The following is a 19,128-nucleotide window of genomic DNA, read 5'->3' on the forward strand; positions in this document are numbered from 1 at the left end:
TCTCAACCGAGACTTACATAAAAAGAATAATTTATTGAAATAAGTAATTTGGTCAATTAGACTACTATAAATGGATTTTTAATTATTATACATTCTTGGAATAACAAATCATTGTAATGGTCAGTATATCTAATTACTTTCAATTCACACAGACAGAGAAGTGCAATATCTTTTCGTTCACTTTAGAAAGCCTTTCACTGATAATTTTTGAAATTTTGAAAGTATGCAATTTCTATGAAAACCCAAAATTTTAATGATTTCATTTAAAAATGCCAGTTTACTACTCTAACAAAAATAGTAAAAACAATTAAAAAGATGACCATCGGGAAGCTCTTGAATTCAGCTTTTATTTTAAACGCAATTTTACAATTTTTAGCCAAAAATTTATTGAGAAAAACGTGCGCAAGCTTCATTTTTGTCATCTCAAAACGGGATTTTTGATTATTTACTTGTGAAAAAATCGCTTAATGCCTTTTTCATTGTTATATCCGTAATCAGCATTATATTTCCTATAAAGATAGAGGTTTTCAGAATTTGTTATCTTGATACACTTCGTGTTTCAAGAGTGTAAATAATTCATTATATTTAGTGGTCTATTACCAAATTACTTCTTTCAATTACTTAATTTTTTTATGTAAGGTTTTGGTTGAAATGAAAAAACCAGTGTTGTCATGAGCGGGATTCGAACCTACGACCTTCTGCTCAATAATACGCTTCGTAGACCAATTAAGCTATCGTGACTTCAATCCACTCGGACACGAAGTCACGATAGCTCAAGTGTTTAGAGCAGCGGCGTATTTAGCCGAAGATCGTGGGTTCGAATCCCGATCGTGTCACTAACTTTTTCATTTAAACCAAAAACTTAAATAAAAAGATTAAGTAATCGAAAGTGTAAATAATAATTTCAGATACAATTATTGCGAGTGAGTCCATCTGAGTCATTCGGCAGATTATTTTCAAATATTGGCAGATTCGTATACCGTCCACAAGTTTGGATGGTTTGCCGTGGTCCAATCGATTCTAGAAAAGTTTCATTGGATTCAGCGCACCAAACAACCTAACATAAAAAATTTGTTGGCCTTATCTCAAATAGCTTGGGGTGTTACTGAATTTTTCCCGCTTTTTTGCTATTTGGCCCCCCACTGTGCGAAAACATGCTCCTTATCACGTAGTCCCCGGGTGGTCGACGTGCGCTTTCCATGAACACTACCAGGAGAACAAAACTTGCAAGAAGCTCGCAATTGAACTTGCAAACCCCGGGCAAAATTGATAACCGTCAACTTCACTTAACCGATAGAAAATTCGAAAGATCTGGGCGCTTTATTTTCAGATTTTCTTCTCTTCGCCCAGACCTAACATCGAATCAAAAAATATCTGTAATTAGTCTAATAAAACTTTTTCTGTTTAAATCATGTAAGTTAGCTTAATGGACAACTTATTATATCCAGAGAGACAACAAGGCTAATGTGCATAAATACTTTATAAATTTTGTATTGTACTAAAAACAAGGTTCTTGTAATTATTTCACTGTTTATTTTTGAACTTTGAATTTTATAATTGTTGAGTGTATAATTGTTAAAATTGCGTTCTTCTTTCACCCTTAAATGAAGTAAAAATTATAATTATTTTTTCTTTTGATAAATCTAATATCAAATTACGCAACGCTGCTTTATTCCAATGACGCAATTGTCCAATTTTGTTGTCATAAGCGCAGAGCAACTTTAGCCGAAAATAGCTTAATTGTGTCAAAAAAAAAATTGACAGTAATTGTCTTTCGCCTTCTTGCTTTGTCTATCAATTTGCTTTTTATTCAATTTTACGATCAATCCGGGTTTTTTAATCGAGCTAAGAAATAGTAAAAAATTATTATTATCTGTTAGTTGATGGGGTAATTAACTCAGAGCCTTTGGCTGATAAAGGACGGGAAAATAATCTTCATCCCTATTATAAATAGAATTAATCATCATCGTTAGCTTAAACATATGACTGCTAGATTATCTCATTTTCAAAATTCATTGTTCACATTAACATGAAAAATGTGCATGATTCTTTGTGTTTTTTCGAGTTCTTTGTGCTCTCCGTGTTGTAAGCTGGTTGTTAAACCTGTAATTTATTCGTTTCCGATCATTTTTGTCACCAGTGACAGACCGACAACTTGATATTTACGAGTCCAACTTTATTGTTTAAAATACGCATTTCTATTCGAAGGAAAGTTCGTTGATTCTCTAAGTTGTAATACAAATTTATTTTTAATTTTCAGCTCTACAATACATCATCACATACAATTTGGAGTACCATCTCTCTCTCTCTCTCTCCTCTCTCTTTATATCAATAGTTTAACAGTTTAAATTCAATACGACCTTCAATGGAAAATTATCCTCCAGTGGATAAAGCTCCTGGCAAAAGAAGCAGCCCTTGATGAGGACCTTGAAGTCCAGCCAGGTTCATGAGCAGTACTAGGATTTATAGCAGGATGATCTGGGAGAAGGAATGGACAGAGGCGACGAGTGCAGCATGTACCAGGAGTTGCTTCCGACAGTCGAATCCCGAATGGGAGAGAGCCATAAGACTACAATTGCTGTTACAAACCATGGGAAAAACAGATCATACCTTGCGCGCTTCAACATCGTGTACGATCCAAGGTGTCCATGTGGTTTGGAACCACAGACCTGGACCAACATTATATACATCTGCACCTTATTTGATAGAGAAACGTCCACCTTAATCTACGAACTTGCAATGAAGTGTGAACCATGGCATAGTGTGAGAGAAGTTTGTTCCCTGAACAAATGAAATGTAAAATAACCTGTAATCAGCATGGGAGCAGGTTGAAAATAATATCCCCGTTCATGAGGTTACTATGGACAGGATAAATCTCTCTCTCTCGCTCAATCTCTCTCTCACCCTCTCTCCTCTCTTTCTCTTTCTCTCTATCTCTCTTTATCTCTCTCTCTCTCTCACACACTCTGTCTTTCTCTTTCTCTCTCTATCTCTCTCTCTTTCTCTCTCTCTCTCTTTCTTTCTCTCTCTCTCTCTTTCTTTCTCTCTTTCCTTCTCTCTCTTCATCTTTCTTTCTCTACTGTTTATCTCTCTACATCTCTCTCTCTCTCTCTCTCTCTCTCTCTCTCTCTCTCTCTCTCTCTCTCTCTCTCTCTCTNTATCTCTCTATATTTCTTTCCCCCTCTCTCTCGTTCCTTCTCTCTCTTCATCTTTCTTTCTCTGTATCTACTGTTTATCTCTCTATATTTCTCTCTCTCTCTCTCTCTCTCTTTCTTTCTTTCGTTCTCTCTCTTCATCTTTCTTTCTCTGTATCTACCTGTTTATCTCTCTATATTTCTCTCTCTCTCTCTTTCTTTCTTTCGTCCCGGAGTTTATAAGACGTCTCAGAGTATTAAAGCTTTTTTTATGTGCCTTTATTGCTAATTTGTAAAATTTACTCTTGGCATTTATGGAGTGATGATCCTGCAATTCTTTCGTTACCGATCAAATTGCCAGCCTACACTCGTGTTTCGGCCTATTCGCGATCTGATGTGTTGGGTCACGAAAATATGAAAATTCACGCTCACTTTAGTTTTTATCTGAATAATTTCTTATGGAGCGATCTCAATTTTCTGTTTTTCACGATGCTGCTCTAAATACAGAATTATTCAACTTTGACGTTTATTGTCGTTCTACCTCGATGGACATATAACAGCTAAATTTAGCCTGTCAATCCTTTGACTTTTCGACCAGGTATTCCATTTATTGAAAATCTGGTTTGATCTTATGAAGTACTAATTAAAAAACAATTAGAATAAATGGTACCATTGCCAGGTGCGGCTAATCTCAAACAAGTTAATCGCCTTGTCCTAGCAAGTGCATGCGACTTCCTCATACCTAGAAAAACTGATCGGTTCGCCTTGACTCCTACTCTGCTATTCTTAGACCGGTGAATACCCCTGTCGCGAATCTATGTGAATAAATCTCACATAATATCAATCAACGGAGTTTTTTAGATACAAAAACCAAATATTTTCTATATGGAAAATAACAAAATAAAATGTCGTTTTCCAACAAAAATTTCAAACATAAAGCACCAAATTTTAATTGTTTCTTCTCCATGGTATTAAAAGACAAAACGAAAATTTCTGACACTGAAGAAGTCAGATTCAATTAAAACTTCCAAACTATCAAAAAATCAAGCAATTTTCTTTGCAATGGGCGTCAAACGTTAAATGAAATGTGAATGACCTTATTTAAAATAAATATTACTTCTTCGTTCTTACTCACCGATAAGGAGTGATACTGATGATCAGATAATTTAGTTAAAATTAATGATCTGACTGATATAACACATGGTTCAAAATATTCCTCTAAGCGATTTTTTTATTGCTAGTATTTTTCTGTGTACCTATTTACCCTTCCTCATTTTTGTACTGTAAAATCGTATTTACATCGGAAGTTTATTACTGTGTATTATGGTTAAAACATCATACTGTTCTGCGTTCCGGTGTATCACTTGGAATTTTATTTTAAAATGAAAAAGTATTGTAATGTGGCTCTGACATGCAGTTGGAAGTTAAGCCACACTGTATGACAACTTTACTTCGCGTACTTTACTCAATCCTGAAACACCTACCGAACTATACACGGAGCAGTTCTTCTATGACAGCAAGGACAGTTGTGGCTTATTTTAGACATCGAACAAAAAGCACGAAAAAACTCCTGCGAGCTGGAGATGTTAGCTGTGATCGACTTTCTGAAACACTTTCGAATTTNTGGTGATGTTAGCTGTGATCGACTTTCTGAAACACTTTCGAATTTTTGGGTATAAAAATTCCCCCTGATCATTGCCTATAATACCACCAAAAGGCCATAAAAAATATTTGGACGTTCTTTTGGCTCGTTGGAGGTCATATCTTCACGATTTTGATTTTGATATTATTTACCGCCAGGGTAGCTTGTAACTGTCCATCGCTCATAAAAAGTGATTGTATGTAGAGCAGAATGATAAGACAAAAGTACAAGAGATGTTAGAGGCTCCACGAGCAGATCGACTCGATAGCAACCAATTTAGCGAGCAGGATGGTCTATTATACCATAAAAGTAAGAATCCGGACGGTATTGTCCACTTGCTATGGCATACCCGCGTCGAAGTAGGCTAGCACTACTAACAATATGCCATGATTAGCAATGTCACGTTGGAGTAGACAAAATATTTCTTCTATTTCAGAATATTTTTTGTTCACACGTGTTACAGAACTTCGTCGGAACTAGCAAATTTACGTTGAGAGAGAGAAAGAGAGTTGAGAGAGAGAGAGCGATAGAGGGGGGAGAAATATAGAGAGATAAACAGGTAGATACAGAGAAAGAAAGATGAGGAGAGAAGGAAAGAAAGAGAGAGAAAGAAATATAGAGAGATAAACAGGTAGATACAGAGAAAGAAAGANAGAGAATGAGAGATGAGAAAGATGTCTATAGAAAGAGAACAAAGAAAGAGAGGGCTGTTTCTAACGAAATAATAATTAATTTAAAACTGTTGATGACAATTTCAGTTCTTGTTCGTAATCAACAATTCACTCGTTACAACGATATTTGTATATTATTGAAATATTTTAAAGAAAAAATAAGTTCCCAAGGTACTTTTTTTCTATTAGTTTAATATGAAGTCAAATATCCAGTGATGGGAAATTAGCTAAGTACATTTCTAGTCTAATGGGAAATGCATAGGAAATAAAAAGTGAAAAAAGAATGTTGTATAGTTGGTCAACATCCCATCTCAAGATATTTCAACTTTTCAACCAACAACCAATAAAAAAGGAGCTTTCTTTCATACCAATCTAAAAGTTCCAAGTGCCATCTCTCGTAGACACGACTGTGTTGCAAAGGGTGAAAAAACTATTTGGAAAAACCAAAGAAACGAATATTTCATTACCAACCTTGAAAACAGAAGCGTATCTATTTTCATAGATTAGAGAAAAGATTTCCGTTTCTCTCGTCCGAGACAAGTTTTTTTGGAAAAGCCCATGGAAGCGGTGACAAACTGACAATGGATGCAGAAACCTCGTTCCGGTTCGGCAGTTTTGAGCCGAGAAACACGACTGTCGACAATACTTTCGAGCCGATTCTGTCAGCGGATCTGTAATAAATGTAGCCCGGTCTGTAAAACGATAAGAACGACGGAAGATAATACATAGACACACAAACAATTGCGTAAGAGCCGTGAATACTTGCCATGCCCCCGACAATCCATTTTCATTAATACCCTATTAGGAAGACCTAATAGTCGATCCCGGGGTATATTCATGTTGCAGATATTGACCTAAATTTTAAATTGCTCCCGACATAAATTTTTCAGGATGAAGTTTTATAGATATTGCTTGGCGATACGGCGTTACAAACTTATAAAGAAATAGCACTGTTATAAAAACATTTTAAATAGTGTAGCATATAGTAAAATGAAGCCTTTAAACATTTGATGCAAAACAATAATTAGAAATAATCGATTTCAATTGTCTCCACCTACAAAATAAATTTAAAAAACATTTCTCGCATTGGCAGAAGAACATAACAAGTCCCTTTTTTAAATTAAATTTTCTTGGGGGAGGGGAATGTAAACCATTGATGAAAGACGTGAAATTTGCCAAAGAATTACAACAACCATATCCTATGATTCAACATAGCTTTCTACAACTAAAAAAAAAAACATTTTTCCCCATGTAAACAGAAGTACATGACAAAAGCTCTTTTTTTGTAATGAAAACAAAAGCCAAAGACTTAAATATTAATATGGAAAATGTATTATTCTTGGAATTTATAGACCTTTGATGAAAGAAAGTCATGAAAAGTGCCCAACTTCCCATAATTCAACATAGTCGTCTACATTGTTTAAAAAAATCATCTTCTCCATGTAAATGTCATTCATCATTTTTCCCATGAAAACAGAAGTACATGACAAAAGCCCTCTTTTTTGCAATGAAAAACTTAAATATCAATATGGAAAACATCTTATTTTTGGAATGTATTGATGAAAGACCTGAAATTTACCAACAATGGCCAGCTTTCCCATGATTCAACATAGCCCTCTACAATTAAAAAACAAAAAATCATTTTCCCCACGTAAATGAAATACATAACAAAAGCTTTTTTTGGTAATTAAAACAAAAGCCAAAGATTTAAATATTAATATGGAAAATGTGTTACTCTATGAATGTACAGAGCATTGATGAAAGAAGACCTGAAATTTACCAATAATGACCACCAATTCCCATGATTCAACACAGCCCTCTACAATTTAAAAAAAAATTATCAGTTTTCCCAAGAAAACAGAAGTACATGACAAAAGCCCTCTTTTTTGCAATGAAAACAAAAGCCAGACTTAAATATTAATATGGAAAACGCGTTATTTTTGGAATGTATAAACCATTGATGAAAGATGTGAAATTTGCCAAAGAATGACAACAACCATGTCCTATGATTCAACATGGCTCTCTACAATTTAAAAAAAAATCATTTTCTCCATGTGAAAAGAAGTGCAAAACAGAAGATTTTTTGATTTTTTTAATGAAAACAAAATATCTTATTTTTGGAATGTAAAGACGACCACCATTTCCCATGATTCAACATAGCCCTCTACAATTAAAAAAATCATTTTTCCCCATATAAAAAGCTCTTTTTTAGTAATGAAAATAAAAGCCAAAGACTTAAATATTAATATGGAAACCATGTTATTCTTGGAATTTATAGACCATCGATGAAAGGAAGACTGAAATTTGCCCAATTTCATTCATCATTTTTCCCATGAAAACAGAAGTACATGACAAAAGCCCTCTTTTTGCAACGAAAAAAAAAACCAAAGATTTAAATATCAATATGGAAAACTTCTTATTTTTGGAATGTATAGACCATTATGAAAGACCTGAAATTTACCAATAATGACCACCATTTCCCGTGATTCAACATAGCCCTCTGCAATTAAAAAAAAATTTCCCCATGTAAACAGAAGTACATGACAAAAGCTCTTTTTTTGTAATGAAAACAAAAGCCAAAGACTTAAATATTAATATGGAAACCATGTTATTCTTGGAATTTAAAGACCATCAATGAAAGGAAGACTGAAATTTGCTCAATTTTATTCATCATTTTTCCCATTAAATATCAACCTGGAAAACGTCTTATTTTTTGAATGTATAAACCATTGATTTAAGTCGTGAAATTTGTCCAATAATGGCAAATTGTGTCCCATGATTCTACACAGCCTTCTGCAATATATAAACAGAAATACATAACAAAAGCCCTTTTTAATGAAAAACAAAGCCAAAGACATGGCTATTTAATATGGAAAATATGTCATTCTTTGAATATATAGGTCATTGTTAAAGAACTTTACAATAACAGCCACAACCATGTCCCATGATTCAATACAGTACTGACATCATCAGGAAGTTGGCTATATTTGGATAAAACTTAATTCAATGTTATTTTTTTATAATTGGAGTTGTACCACTACCTCGGTGATGTCAGTTCAGTCAGGACACATCAGCACTGAATATTTTTGTGGCATGAAAAATTGCATAAAATGTTGAACCGTTACTCAGGTCTAAGAAGCCCTCAGTTCAATTGGAAATATTCTAGGACAGAGTAACGCAAAAAAGTTAATTGAAGGGTCATTGCAGAAACTAACGGTAGAACTAGGTATTAAACCTAGGACGTGGTTGTACTGGAATGACTTGGACTGGATGTTGGACTGCTAACACCCGGAGTGGTAGAAACAAGGCTGTGCACTTACATATTACCAAGAAGTAAGTGAAAAATTGGTGACTCTAAAGAGCTCTTCTGTTGATTTTTTTAAATTTATATATATCTATACAAATATTATAAAGAGGTCTCTTTGCAATACTTTTTTTATGCTGTCTGTTATCAATTAAGAAGACGGGATCTACCGAGATTCAGACCCGGAATCGCTACTTGGCAAATATAAGTGCCCTAACCACTCAGCCACTGTGGTTCCCTGTGTGGCATGTATTACCAATTTGATTTTAAAACAAACTGTCTAGAAAACTCAATGGACAAAATCAAAGATGTACAAATTAAACCTATCACTAAGTAATTTGACATAACAAAACTATATCCAGGGTGTTGGCCGCAACAGTTTAGGCATTGTTATGGTACTCATCACTGTACGGTAAAGGTCCTGGGTTCAAATCCAGGGCCCTGCATTCGAACTGGATATATTTATTTTTCAAAAACTCCAGCACGCTGAGGGCTATGACTTCTGCTGTTGTGAACCATATCCATTAATTCCAGTAAAGGAAACTATAATCATAATACGAAAGACACTATTCAAAAACAACAAGACAAAGAGTAACAATAAACAACAATACACAACAAAATTACTTAAAATTTAACAGACAAATATACTCACAAAAAGACGGACTAGGAATGGGAAATCCAACTTGTCATACCCACCCACAGAAGTATTTTTACAAAATTTTGAAGAGAAAAGCTACCCCGAAATGTTGGCAAAAAATAACATCACATACACACCATAACAGAAACCAATAACATAACATGACAGACCTGAACTCATAACACAAAAATATTCAATTCACTGCAGAAAAAGAAACAAATAACAGTATAAACTTCCTAGCCTTAACTATCGCAAAAACAGATGAAAAACTACAATTTGACAAATACAGAAAACAGACAACTGACTCGAACTACCGACCCAAAATAGCAGAAATACATAACAGACTAAAATCATTCCCACAAACCAAGTACAAGTATGAAAACCATACCACACAATAACGATTACAACAATCAACAAAATAACAAAACACAAATCAGATACTGAACAGACCACATTCACACACATTGGGAAAAAAAACATACAAACCAACTGATTTAATCAATTAGGCATAAAAAAAAGTCCTAAAAACCATAAACACAATAAAAGTACTGAGACAAAACTAACCAACTTGAAAAAGCAGAATGTACACATTAATTGCAAATACAGAGACAAATACATTGGACAGGCAAGATGAAAAATAAAAGTCAGGTACATATCAAATCAACGTACAAAAAGATCAAAAAATGACTATTCAAAAATTTAGAAATATATAAACATAACATGTTCAACATTAAAAAATTCTTTAAAAAACTTAACAGTAACTCAAACATTATTTATGCCGTTTAAAACATTTCAAAAATTAAAAAGTAAGAGGACAAAAGATCAAAAGACTGATTAAATTAATTAAATTAAAAAAACCTGACTTAATCCATCAAACACATCTGCCAATCAACCAAACGTCAAAACGAATCTGACTTACAAAAATCAGCAAGCAGCAATCAGAATAAGCAGACCAAGATGGTACTAAACTATAGGTTTATCATGCTGCATGCAACAGTAAGAAATCTCACAACTTTTAAACTATTTTCTTTTCTACTAAATTAATTCCAAGCATTTAGTATTATGGACCAATTTTCATCAGAAACAAAGAAAAAGTGGGACAATTTATTTGAATAAAAATAAAAATGTAATATGTTTTCCTGACAGTAAAAATATAAACATAGTTTCTATCAAAATTATTGATATTTATTAATATTTAAAATTAAAACATATCTACACATTTTAAACAAATTATCTTTAATTAAATTTGTTATTTAATTAAATTAAATTATCAATCTTGCTTATAATAAAACTCCAAATAAGTTAAATTTGAATAATATACAAGTGTTTGAACAAACACGAAAAAATTCTTTTTAAGCTTGAAGAACAGGTCTTTCGTATTTCCCTTCCAAGTTGGAGTTTGTGTACGCATACCCAGTACCACCCTGTAAATATCAATACTTTTATAATCTAGTATAACACTAATGACACAAATAATATAAAATTTAATTATTAATTACCCTTTGCATAGGTATTATATCAGTTTCTTTTAATGGTTCCCCTGTCAACGGGTGTATCATGTCCTTCTTGATGAGTTTTTCAACGCATTCCATGGTCACAACATGACCTCTATAGACAGTTAAATCAAAATTAATTATTTTCAAAAAGAAATTATTTTTTAAATAAAACCTACGTAGGCTTGAGAACAGCGCAGGGGACTGAATTGCTCAAAATGTCGTGAGTAACTGCGCACATGTATCTGTTAGACTTTAAAATCAGCGACTTCTTGTCGTCAGGATCATTGACGAACGTAAATTTGACATCGATTAAATCCTTCATTCTCAACGGTTTCCCCGTCATTGGACAAAGTACAGTTTTATCCTGTCAATGAGTTTAAAATTTTTTTTACTCAAAATGAACAAATTTTTATTTTATAATAAAATAATGTATTATGTAAACATACAGGTTTTTCTATTTTCTTTGCTTTGACATTAGGGGTCTTAGAAGGGATCCAAAAACTGGGAAGTTGTTTGTCCCTTCCAGCAGCCATATTTGAAACAGAAGCATCATTTTTATCTTTATCTGAAAAAAAATTCTAAGTTTTGAAAGACATCTAAAGGAGAAAAAAATATATATCACCTTTTGATAATGAAGTATGAGAACTGCTCACAATGTTTTTTTCCGTCTTGAGAAAATTTTCAACCTTCGACTGCCATTCCGCATCAGCCAGTTCAGCCAATTCAGTCTAAATTTCATATAAAAACAATTTAAAAAATTCTTCTCTGCGTGGAGATCGTAATGCCAAATCAACCTTTACCTCTTCCTTTTTCTTTTGCTTTTCATATTCCTTCATTTTTCTGCTGATTTCATTCTTCTTGGAAATAATGTACTGAAGTATCGCCTCTTTGTCAAACAGATATCCATCTGTTCTGAAAAACAAAGCACATAAAAAAAATATAAATTATATCCTAATAAAATTTTATATAATTTACTATTCCTACTTAATTTTCCTTATTAATTAAATTTTTAATATGTCCATTTATATATTGTTAAATAGCATAACTGAGTTATAGTTTGATAATAATTTTGATGAATTTGGCCAATTTCTTGACATGGAGTCTTTGAGCTGTTTTCCCATTTGGTAGAAAATAAAAATGGATGGTACCAACCACAGACCGCTTGGAAATAGCTTTTGTTACATGTCAACTGCTGACATTTAAACAGCTCATATAGATCCACTTATCAAGCTTTTAACTTTTTGGATTAATGTTAGGAGCATGGAATCCAATGTCAAAATGTTCCATAAGTTGTCTGGCAAATTGATGGGAATTTTCTTCCACATCTTCCTTAAGTGTTATATTTAATGATTTAAATCTAGTTAGTTTCTGGCTGTATCTATTGAAGAAACTTTCCAAAACAATTAATAGTTTTGTTCCCCCCCCATTCGACCACTTCTTTGTGGCTTGGGGGGGAATAGAAAACAAAAAAAATAGAAAACATTTTTAAAAAATTTATGTCGGCTGTTCCTCACTGAAAATGGCGCAATGAATAGTTCAAAAGAAAATAGTGAAGGTGGACCTAATAAGTGACCCAAATTCAGCACAATTAAAAAAAGTGTTTTGAAAATCACACATTCTAATGTTACAATCGTTGAAAGGATAGTTATTGTTGGTTTGCAAGTCGAACACACTTGAACACATTTGAATTGGCACAGGGTCGATCTATCCCGAGAAGTATGTGTGGGTTCAACATGTGTTCAACAGCATGCACACCAACATCCATCCACTGACGGTGAGTTGGTGGACACATGTTGAACCCAAACACACTTGAAGCTTGAAGGGGAGATGGGTACAGGACATTTCAACATGTGTTCACCAACTTGGAAACCAACAATAGCCTTCTTTTTTTTTAAGAATGGAACCCCTCGGATCTATCACAACTGATGCTTTTAACATTAATATTGTATGCAGGGCTTAAGGGGTCGGTGTCTAGACACCATCAACACCTCCAAGCTTGCTGTTGATTCCTTGATTTCAGAGTCCGGGGAAAAAATAGAAAAAGACAAGATTAAAAAGATAAAATTAAGAAAAAGAAAAATAGATAAAATCATTGCGTGATAATGCCTGAAAGATCAGTATTGAAAAGGTACCAGCACACACAGGGATCCAAGGTAATGAGGAAGCCGACGCAGCAGCAAAGGAAGATACAAAAAACTCTGAACTAGAAACAACAGTCACTGTAGTGCCAAAAAGCTACGTCATCTCCATGGCCTTGAAAATGGCATTGGCCCAATGGGAAGAACGTTGGAGACATACTACAAAAGGTCTTCAAACTAAAAAGTTCTTCCCAACGGTAGAATCGAGGACGGCAGTAGTACTGAAACACCACCATATGCTTACCCAACTTACAAGCGGCCATGGACGAACTCGATAATATCTTTATAGATTCCACACGGGATTCGGAATGCGACTGTCCAGGGAGACCTCAACAATCATGGTACCACATCTTATTCGACTGCCCCATTCAAGAACCATGCCGAAAATCTTTAATAAGGGACGATGTATGTAAAGGTGGACAATGGCCACCTGACCATCACAGTTTGATTATAGACCACATTGAAGCCTTAAATAATTTTGTTAGTAAAATTGTATTAAACTAATTGTAAATAATAATTGTATATGGTTATGAATACCTGAAATCAGGATCAGGTACTAAATAAATAAATAAAAAAGAGTCCGGGGAGGCACCCCTCAATCCAGCCCAAGACTGACCAGCACCCCAGGCCCCATATGGGTGTCACCACAAATGAGCCGCGTCACACCGCCATAGGATATTAAATTTTATCTATTAGTCGAATGTCTGTAGGACGTTAAAATTTTTGTTAATTTATGTTTAGTATTGATTGGAGGTCTTTAGGGTTTGGTGGAGGGTTCTTGCAGTTTTATAAAGGACAATATATTAGAATGTGGGATATGTACAGATTGGACATAAAGGTTTAGGGGTTCTTTCAAAGAGGAAATTATGGGTGAGTCGGGAGTGGCTCATTCGAAGCCGAGTTAAGTCTGGACCCCACATAACCCCCAGGCCCGCACCTCGTGATGTCCAACAGTCGGCCGACTTGCCTTGTCCGTATCGTGTTGGACCACACTCAGTAGTTTAGTAGCTTCAAAACTACAATGTTTTCTTATGTTTTGAAATGTAACAAAATTTTAAAAAAAAATTTTAAATATATATTAAAAGTTTGTTCGGAGTCTGAAAGATTTAAATATGTACCGCACTGGCTCTTTTTTTAAAATAAACTGTTACAAAATATTAATGACTGACGACCACTGTTTTAACCACTGGGTTAACTCACCTGAGGAAGGATTAAAATAAATCCGAAACGTGTAGATTGAAATTTTTTTTTTTTTTTTTTTTTTTTTTGAGATGACCTAAAAACCCACCTTTGAGAAAGAAAAATTTCAAAACTACATTGTTTGAAGCTTACATCGTTTCATTGAGAAAAAAACATTAAGAAGTTTTTAAAAATACTGAATTAGGGATTGCTTTTTGAGTTTGTTTTTTCAGGAAGATGTTAATTGGCGAAGAAAGAGAAGATAATCTTCATCCTCACACAGAAGAATGTGGGTTCACAATGCAAGGAAAAATGTGTTGAAAGGGAATTAATTTATTTAATTAAATTATTCTGTCTTTATATTCCATATTTCTGTGTTTTTGGTCATACAACACAAGAAACTTTCTTTTCTGACCTCCTCAATTAGTTTCTTTGCGTCCATTTTACGAAATAAAATTGTACTAAGATTATAAAAAGACAATCGAGAATAAATAGATGAGAAATATTTAAAAAAAATTAAAAAATAAATTCTACACCGCACCTCACACAATCTGTGTCCGTCAAAAACTAAACCAAACTAGTCGGGCACAGTGCGAGCTCGGTGCATGGTTAGGGATGGATCCATTGTCCTAATCATTCTCGGTGTGACAGCAGGTAGTTGGCCATCACTCGGTGTGGTCATGTGGTATCCAACATTTTGGAGGGTTTCTTCTTTTCGGTAAGATCTGGAAGAGGATTCCCATTTCTTTACATCTTTCTTAATTGTTTCCTGTGCAGGTGACTCATTCACGCTTCCATGCCTCCCAGTTGAGCTGCCTGAAGTCAGCAGAGGTCACTGAACAGAACCCCATTGCGAGGAGTACCATCAAGAGCCTAAGGAGTACCAGCAAGAGTTCAATCTCTCGCCATTCTGACGGCCTTGTCATTTTCAGTTATTCCATTTCAATAATACTCCCACGCCTGTCATGATATTGCTTTAATTTCGCAAGAGGGTTTAAGGAATCCTCAACTCAAGCAATGAAACCCAAACGAGATTTGAAAAAAATGACAGGATATTTTTGCAAGACAACCTTTCAACGATATTCGTACATCATCCGACATGAACGGAAACGACCGAGCTACAACGTTCGCCTACCCAGAGTTGTAAAGTTGCGAATGCCAGAAATGTCTCAAAAATTTGTCATGCAACAAGTTCAAAAAGCGTTTATTACGAATAAAGATTCCGACGATAATACAACGGGAAATAATATTCCAGTTACGACTCACGTAATGACCGGATTGGCACAAGGCTGGAGCGTCAGGCAGCAAGAATCGAAATCTTTGATGGAATCCTTTCCGACTCGGCGATTTTCCGTGCCGTAGCCAGACGCGTTCGCATCTTTTTTCTTTTCGTGGTAGGTGTAAACGGCGCCTGCCGTGCAATTTCTCGCGTGACGAGTCATCCGGACGAACTAAGAACTCGAAGAACTTAAATCCAAAAAATATAAACAGTTGAAAAGAAACAACCCGACTAAGGTTATGTAACAGTCGCCCAGAGAGGGGAACGATTTCTGCGATTTCTGTTTTTACAGTCAAATCAAATCTATAAAACCATTTTTAAAAATTAAATCCGAGTGTTTGTTTAAGTTTTAATTTATAATTCGACATGTGGTAAAAAAAAATAAAAACAAAAACAGATCCAAGTCGGCACTGGCTGACTGAGTCTCTTCCCTTTGGCCGAAAAGGAAAGAGGCCGTCATTCAGTCGAGCCTAATCGCTTCAGCTAACGTAACCCCTTCAAAATCCAGATTCGGTTTTGTAAAGGCTAAATTTTCTGGGACTGTTGTTTGCTTTGTGCAGTTATCCTAACTTCATTTGTGAAATCTCTTTTTATCGTATGTCCATCCAGAATCTAAATACATTCGGTAAGTAAGACTTGTAAGTTGTTTTTTTTAAGTCCGCCCTCTGCCTCGTTTTGACACGAGTCGGTTCACGTTTAAAATGGCGACCGAGGTGATTTTCACCGCCCGTGTAACGATTTCCGCCTCATTTAATCGTTTTAATTCCCAATCGCCGATTCAAATTCACCCTTAGGTCCTAATTAAACGAAAAACGGCTTTCCTCGGGGAAATTAGACAGGTCGACGACCACACGCCAAAATTGGCGTTACTGCGAATTCGGCTTTGAAGTCTGACGACCTTTCCCCGTCCCCGAATCGCCCTCGAACTTCCTTCCACGCTTATTCACTTACCCTGGCGATAACCCTGTTATTTTTTATTTTCAACATGCCTTATACACTGTCGAACTGAATTTTTATTTTATATATTTTTTATTTTGCAGACCCGTTTGCAGATGCAATTAAGGGTTCTGATGACGATGTGCAAGATGGGCTCGTTCATATAAGAATACAACAGAGAAATGGTCGTAAGACTCTAACTACAGTGCAAGGACTTTCATCTGAATATGACTTGAAAAAGATTGTTCGAGCATGTAAAAAAGTAAGTAGTCACGATTTCTGAATAATTAAAAAAATAAGTATGAATCATCTTTCACCATTAAAACAATTTCCTTTGTTCACCAAGCCACGTTGCACGCTTTTTCCTCATACCTGCATAAAGGTTCGACAGTCCAAAAAGCCTTTGTCCCCGGTTTTAGTTTTATTTTATTTTTTTCCCAAAAATTTTGTTCGTATTACAAATTGTTACTAGTCAGAGATAGTTAATAATACGCAATTTAATTTTAAAATTAAAAAAAAAATAAATTGCGCAGATTCATGCCCTTTGTTAAACAATCCATCTATGTACACATGTCATGCAATAATTTAACAATAATGATCAACATTTTGAAACATTAATAGAAATGATGATGGGGTATGTAGATTCTCTTTTTGTAAAAGATGGTTCTACTAAATACCATCTTTTACAAAAAGTTTTAAAAAAATTTCCCATCGTGTCTCAACCTGTTCATCTTTCATCGTTGTGCCGCCCTTTTTCTTTGTATGCATAAAAATTCTTTTATTTTTGCCATTTTCAAGAAATTTATTTATGAAAAAAATAATTCTAAATAAAATTTACATTATTTCTATTAATAATATTTATAATAAATACATTAATCTGTATATGTATCAGTAGTCAAAGTAATGAACAGTATTAATTATTTTAATTAATTTTTTTTTAATCTAATGTCTTATCAGCAAGATTCGAACCCATTGCCAGTCCGAAAGGTCGTGGGTTTGAATCCCGCTCTTGACACTAGCTATTTCATCCCAACCAAGACCTTAGATAAAAAGTATAATTAATTTATAATAAATATTTTAAAAATTAATTGCTCCGACTAGATAACCGTATTGAAAACACAATTTGCAAAATATGGCTTGGTTTTTTTTTCCTTCTGGTTCAAAGTTTCAATTTTGTAAAACTTACCTATTGTGGTTTTATATGTATTTGTAGTTATGGTTAAGGTGTCGACACAGTGCTTAAGGTAAAATCCGCTAGTAAGGTTAAAAAAAAAAAGTAGTGTCCCAAGTTTAAGGTTCAAATGCAGCATTGCTTGTAACACCGCCAACCAAAATGTCCTCATAAATTAAATATCCTCATAAAAAAATAACAATGTACATATTAAAGTAAAAATACAAACTATAAATAATAGGTAACAGTTTTCCAATTTTGAAATTTAAAAACCCACCAGTTTTTTTTTCTTGCTTTTTTTTATTATGTTTTCAACAGTTTGCCTCTAGATGTACACTAGTACAAGGCCAGAAAAAAAAAAGTATTTTGTTAAAACAATTATTAAAATGTAATATGTTTTTACGTAAATATTATTAATAGAAACAATAATGTTCATTTTGTATAAAAAATTTCTTACAGAAATTTTTTTTCCATTTAAATTCAACCTTCAAAAAAGCAAAAAAAAAAACCTCAATAAACCTTGTGACAACTGAAAATGTGACTCCTGATCTCAATAAATGTGTACATAATTGATGTTTAACAATGGGTTTCAAAAAAGTCTTAAAAAATATAAGAATAATTTCCATCCGTACAGTCAAAGCATGGCAATGAAAACAGTTCAGGCGTAATCATTAGAAATGTTGCTCATTACTGTTTAATTATTCCACGGCCACAGTAAATGATTGTTGATTAATCGATTGTTTACTGAGGTTTCAAAACAGCTTAAAATAATATTTTAAAAAATAATTTGTCATAAACCCGTTAAAGCAATAGTATGCAATTGCACAGAGATAAGACTTATTACACAACCCGTATTGTGTGCTGTGAATAAACATTTTAAACAATATACGCAATAATAAAAGAGGATAAATCATGATTAGTTTGGTATAATATTAAAAAACAGAACCAGTCATATCTACACACCCGAGCTGTTTTTATAAATTGTAGGGTAATTGTAATTATTTCAAGATTGAATAATACAAATTTTTATCTGTGTGTTTGTAAATACAGATAGGATATTTGGCTTATCTGAATTTTTCTTTGAAAATTGAATTGTTACAAATCATGAAATATTACTTGGTCCTTAATATTTTTAGTATTGGACTGGTTATCACAGTACTATATCTTTTTATTGTTTATTTTATTTTGTTTTAACTTTTAGGAGTTTGCTTGCAATGGAACTATGATTGAACATCCAGAATACGGGGAAGTGTTACAATTGCAAGGAGATCAGCGTGAGAATATATGCCAGTGGCTCACCAAAACTGGTCTTGCAAAACCTGATCAATTGAAAGTCCACGGATTCTAAGTTCATAAAAATACAACAAAAAAATACAAAAACTAACTGGAAAAAAAGGAGAGAAAAAACCCAAAAATGAAATTCAATTGTATTATTAATTCACCAGAAGTTGCCCTGTTGTACTGACGACCATAACAGATTTACAAGAAATATTTAAGGAGATTTAATTAGTAATTTTGTTGTTCTTTGTTCTTTTTGTAAT

General features: G+C 33.9%; 3 protein-coding genes across 7 annotated transcripts in view; 1 reads left to right on the forward strand and 2 right to left on the reverse strand.

The window, feature by feature from the left end:
- LOC106665581 (protein cycle) overlaps nt 1–6,328 on the reverse strand; it is a 47,975-nt gene extending 41,647 nt beyond the window's left edge. The window contains exon 1 of one of the 5 annotated variants that reach the window (XM_024228177.1): nt 5,919–6,328. In XM_024228177.1, coding sequence (XP_024083945.1) covers nt 5,919–5,947 — 29 coding nt within the window. In that variant the 5' untranslated portion in view covers nt 5,948–6,328. The other 4 variants (XM_024228183.1, XM_014392087.2, XM_014392094.2 and 1 more) reach the window with 4 other exon arrangements.
- Nucleotides 6,329–10,632: 4,304 nt separating this feature from the next.
- Nucleotides 10,633–15,821, reverse strand: LOC106660893 (nitric oxide synthase-interacting protein homolog). The gene is made up of 7 exons (XM_014383926.2): nt 15,468–15,821; nt 11,685–11,796; nt 11,507–11,612; nt 11,331–11,449; nt 11,061–11,248; nt 10,888–10,996; nt 10,633–10,812 (listed from the first exon to the last, which is right to left on the reverse strand). The coding sequence occupies exons 1-7, from the start codon at nt 15,641–15,643 to the stop codon at nt 10,741–10,743; spliced, it is 882 nt and encodes a 293-aa protein (XP_014239412.1). The 5' UTR covers nt 15,644–15,821; the 3' UTR covers nt 10,633–10,740.
- LOC106660911 (eukaryotic translation initiation factor eIF1) lies at nt 15,772–19,117 on the forward strand. The gene is made up of 3 exons (XM_014383951.2): nt 15,772–16,105; nt 16,521–16,678; nt 18,789–19,117. The coding sequence occupies exons 1-3, from the start codon at nt 16,078–16,080 to the stop codon at nt 18,933–18,935; spliced, it is 333 nt and encodes a 110-aa protein (XP_014239437.1). The 5' UTR covers nt 15,772–16,077; the 3' UTR covers nt 18,936–19,117.
- The last annotated feature ends 11 nt before the right edge of the window (nt 19,118–19,128 follow it).

The sequence above is a fragment of the Cimex lectularius genome, unplaced genomic scaffold (genome assembly GCF_000648675.2).
Source record: "Cimex lectularius strain Harlan isolate CLEC.00 unplaced genomic scaffold, Clec_2.1 scaffold44, whole genome shotgun sequence".
NCBI lineage: Eukaryota > Metazoa > Arthropoda > Insecta > Hemiptera > Cimicidae > Cimex > Cimex lectularius.

Coding starts and splice junctions, on each gene's coding strand:
- LOC106660893 (XM_014383926.2), bottom strand. CDS start 15,643: ATGACTCGTCACGCGAGAAATTGCACGGCAGGCGCCGTTTACACCTAC. Junction 11,797..15,467: donor TGTGCCAATCCGGTCATTAC/GTGAGTCGTAAC, acceptor TTTGTTTTTCAG/AACAGATGGATATCTGTTTG. Junction 11,249..11,330: donor CAAAGAAAATAGAAAAACCT/GTATGTTTACAT, acceptor ACTCATTGACAG/GATAAAACTGTACTTTGTCC.
- LOC106660911 (XM_014383951.2), top strand. CDS start 16,078: ATGTCCATCCAGAATCTAAATACATTCG. Junction 16,106..16,520: donor CCAGAATCTAAATACATTCG/GTAAGTAAGACT, acceptor TTTATTTTGCAG/ACCCGTTTGCAGATGCAATT. Junction 16,679..18,788: donor TTGTTCGAGCATGTAAAAAA/GTAAGTAGTCAC, acceptor TTTAACTTTTAG/GAGTTTGCTTGCAATGGAAC.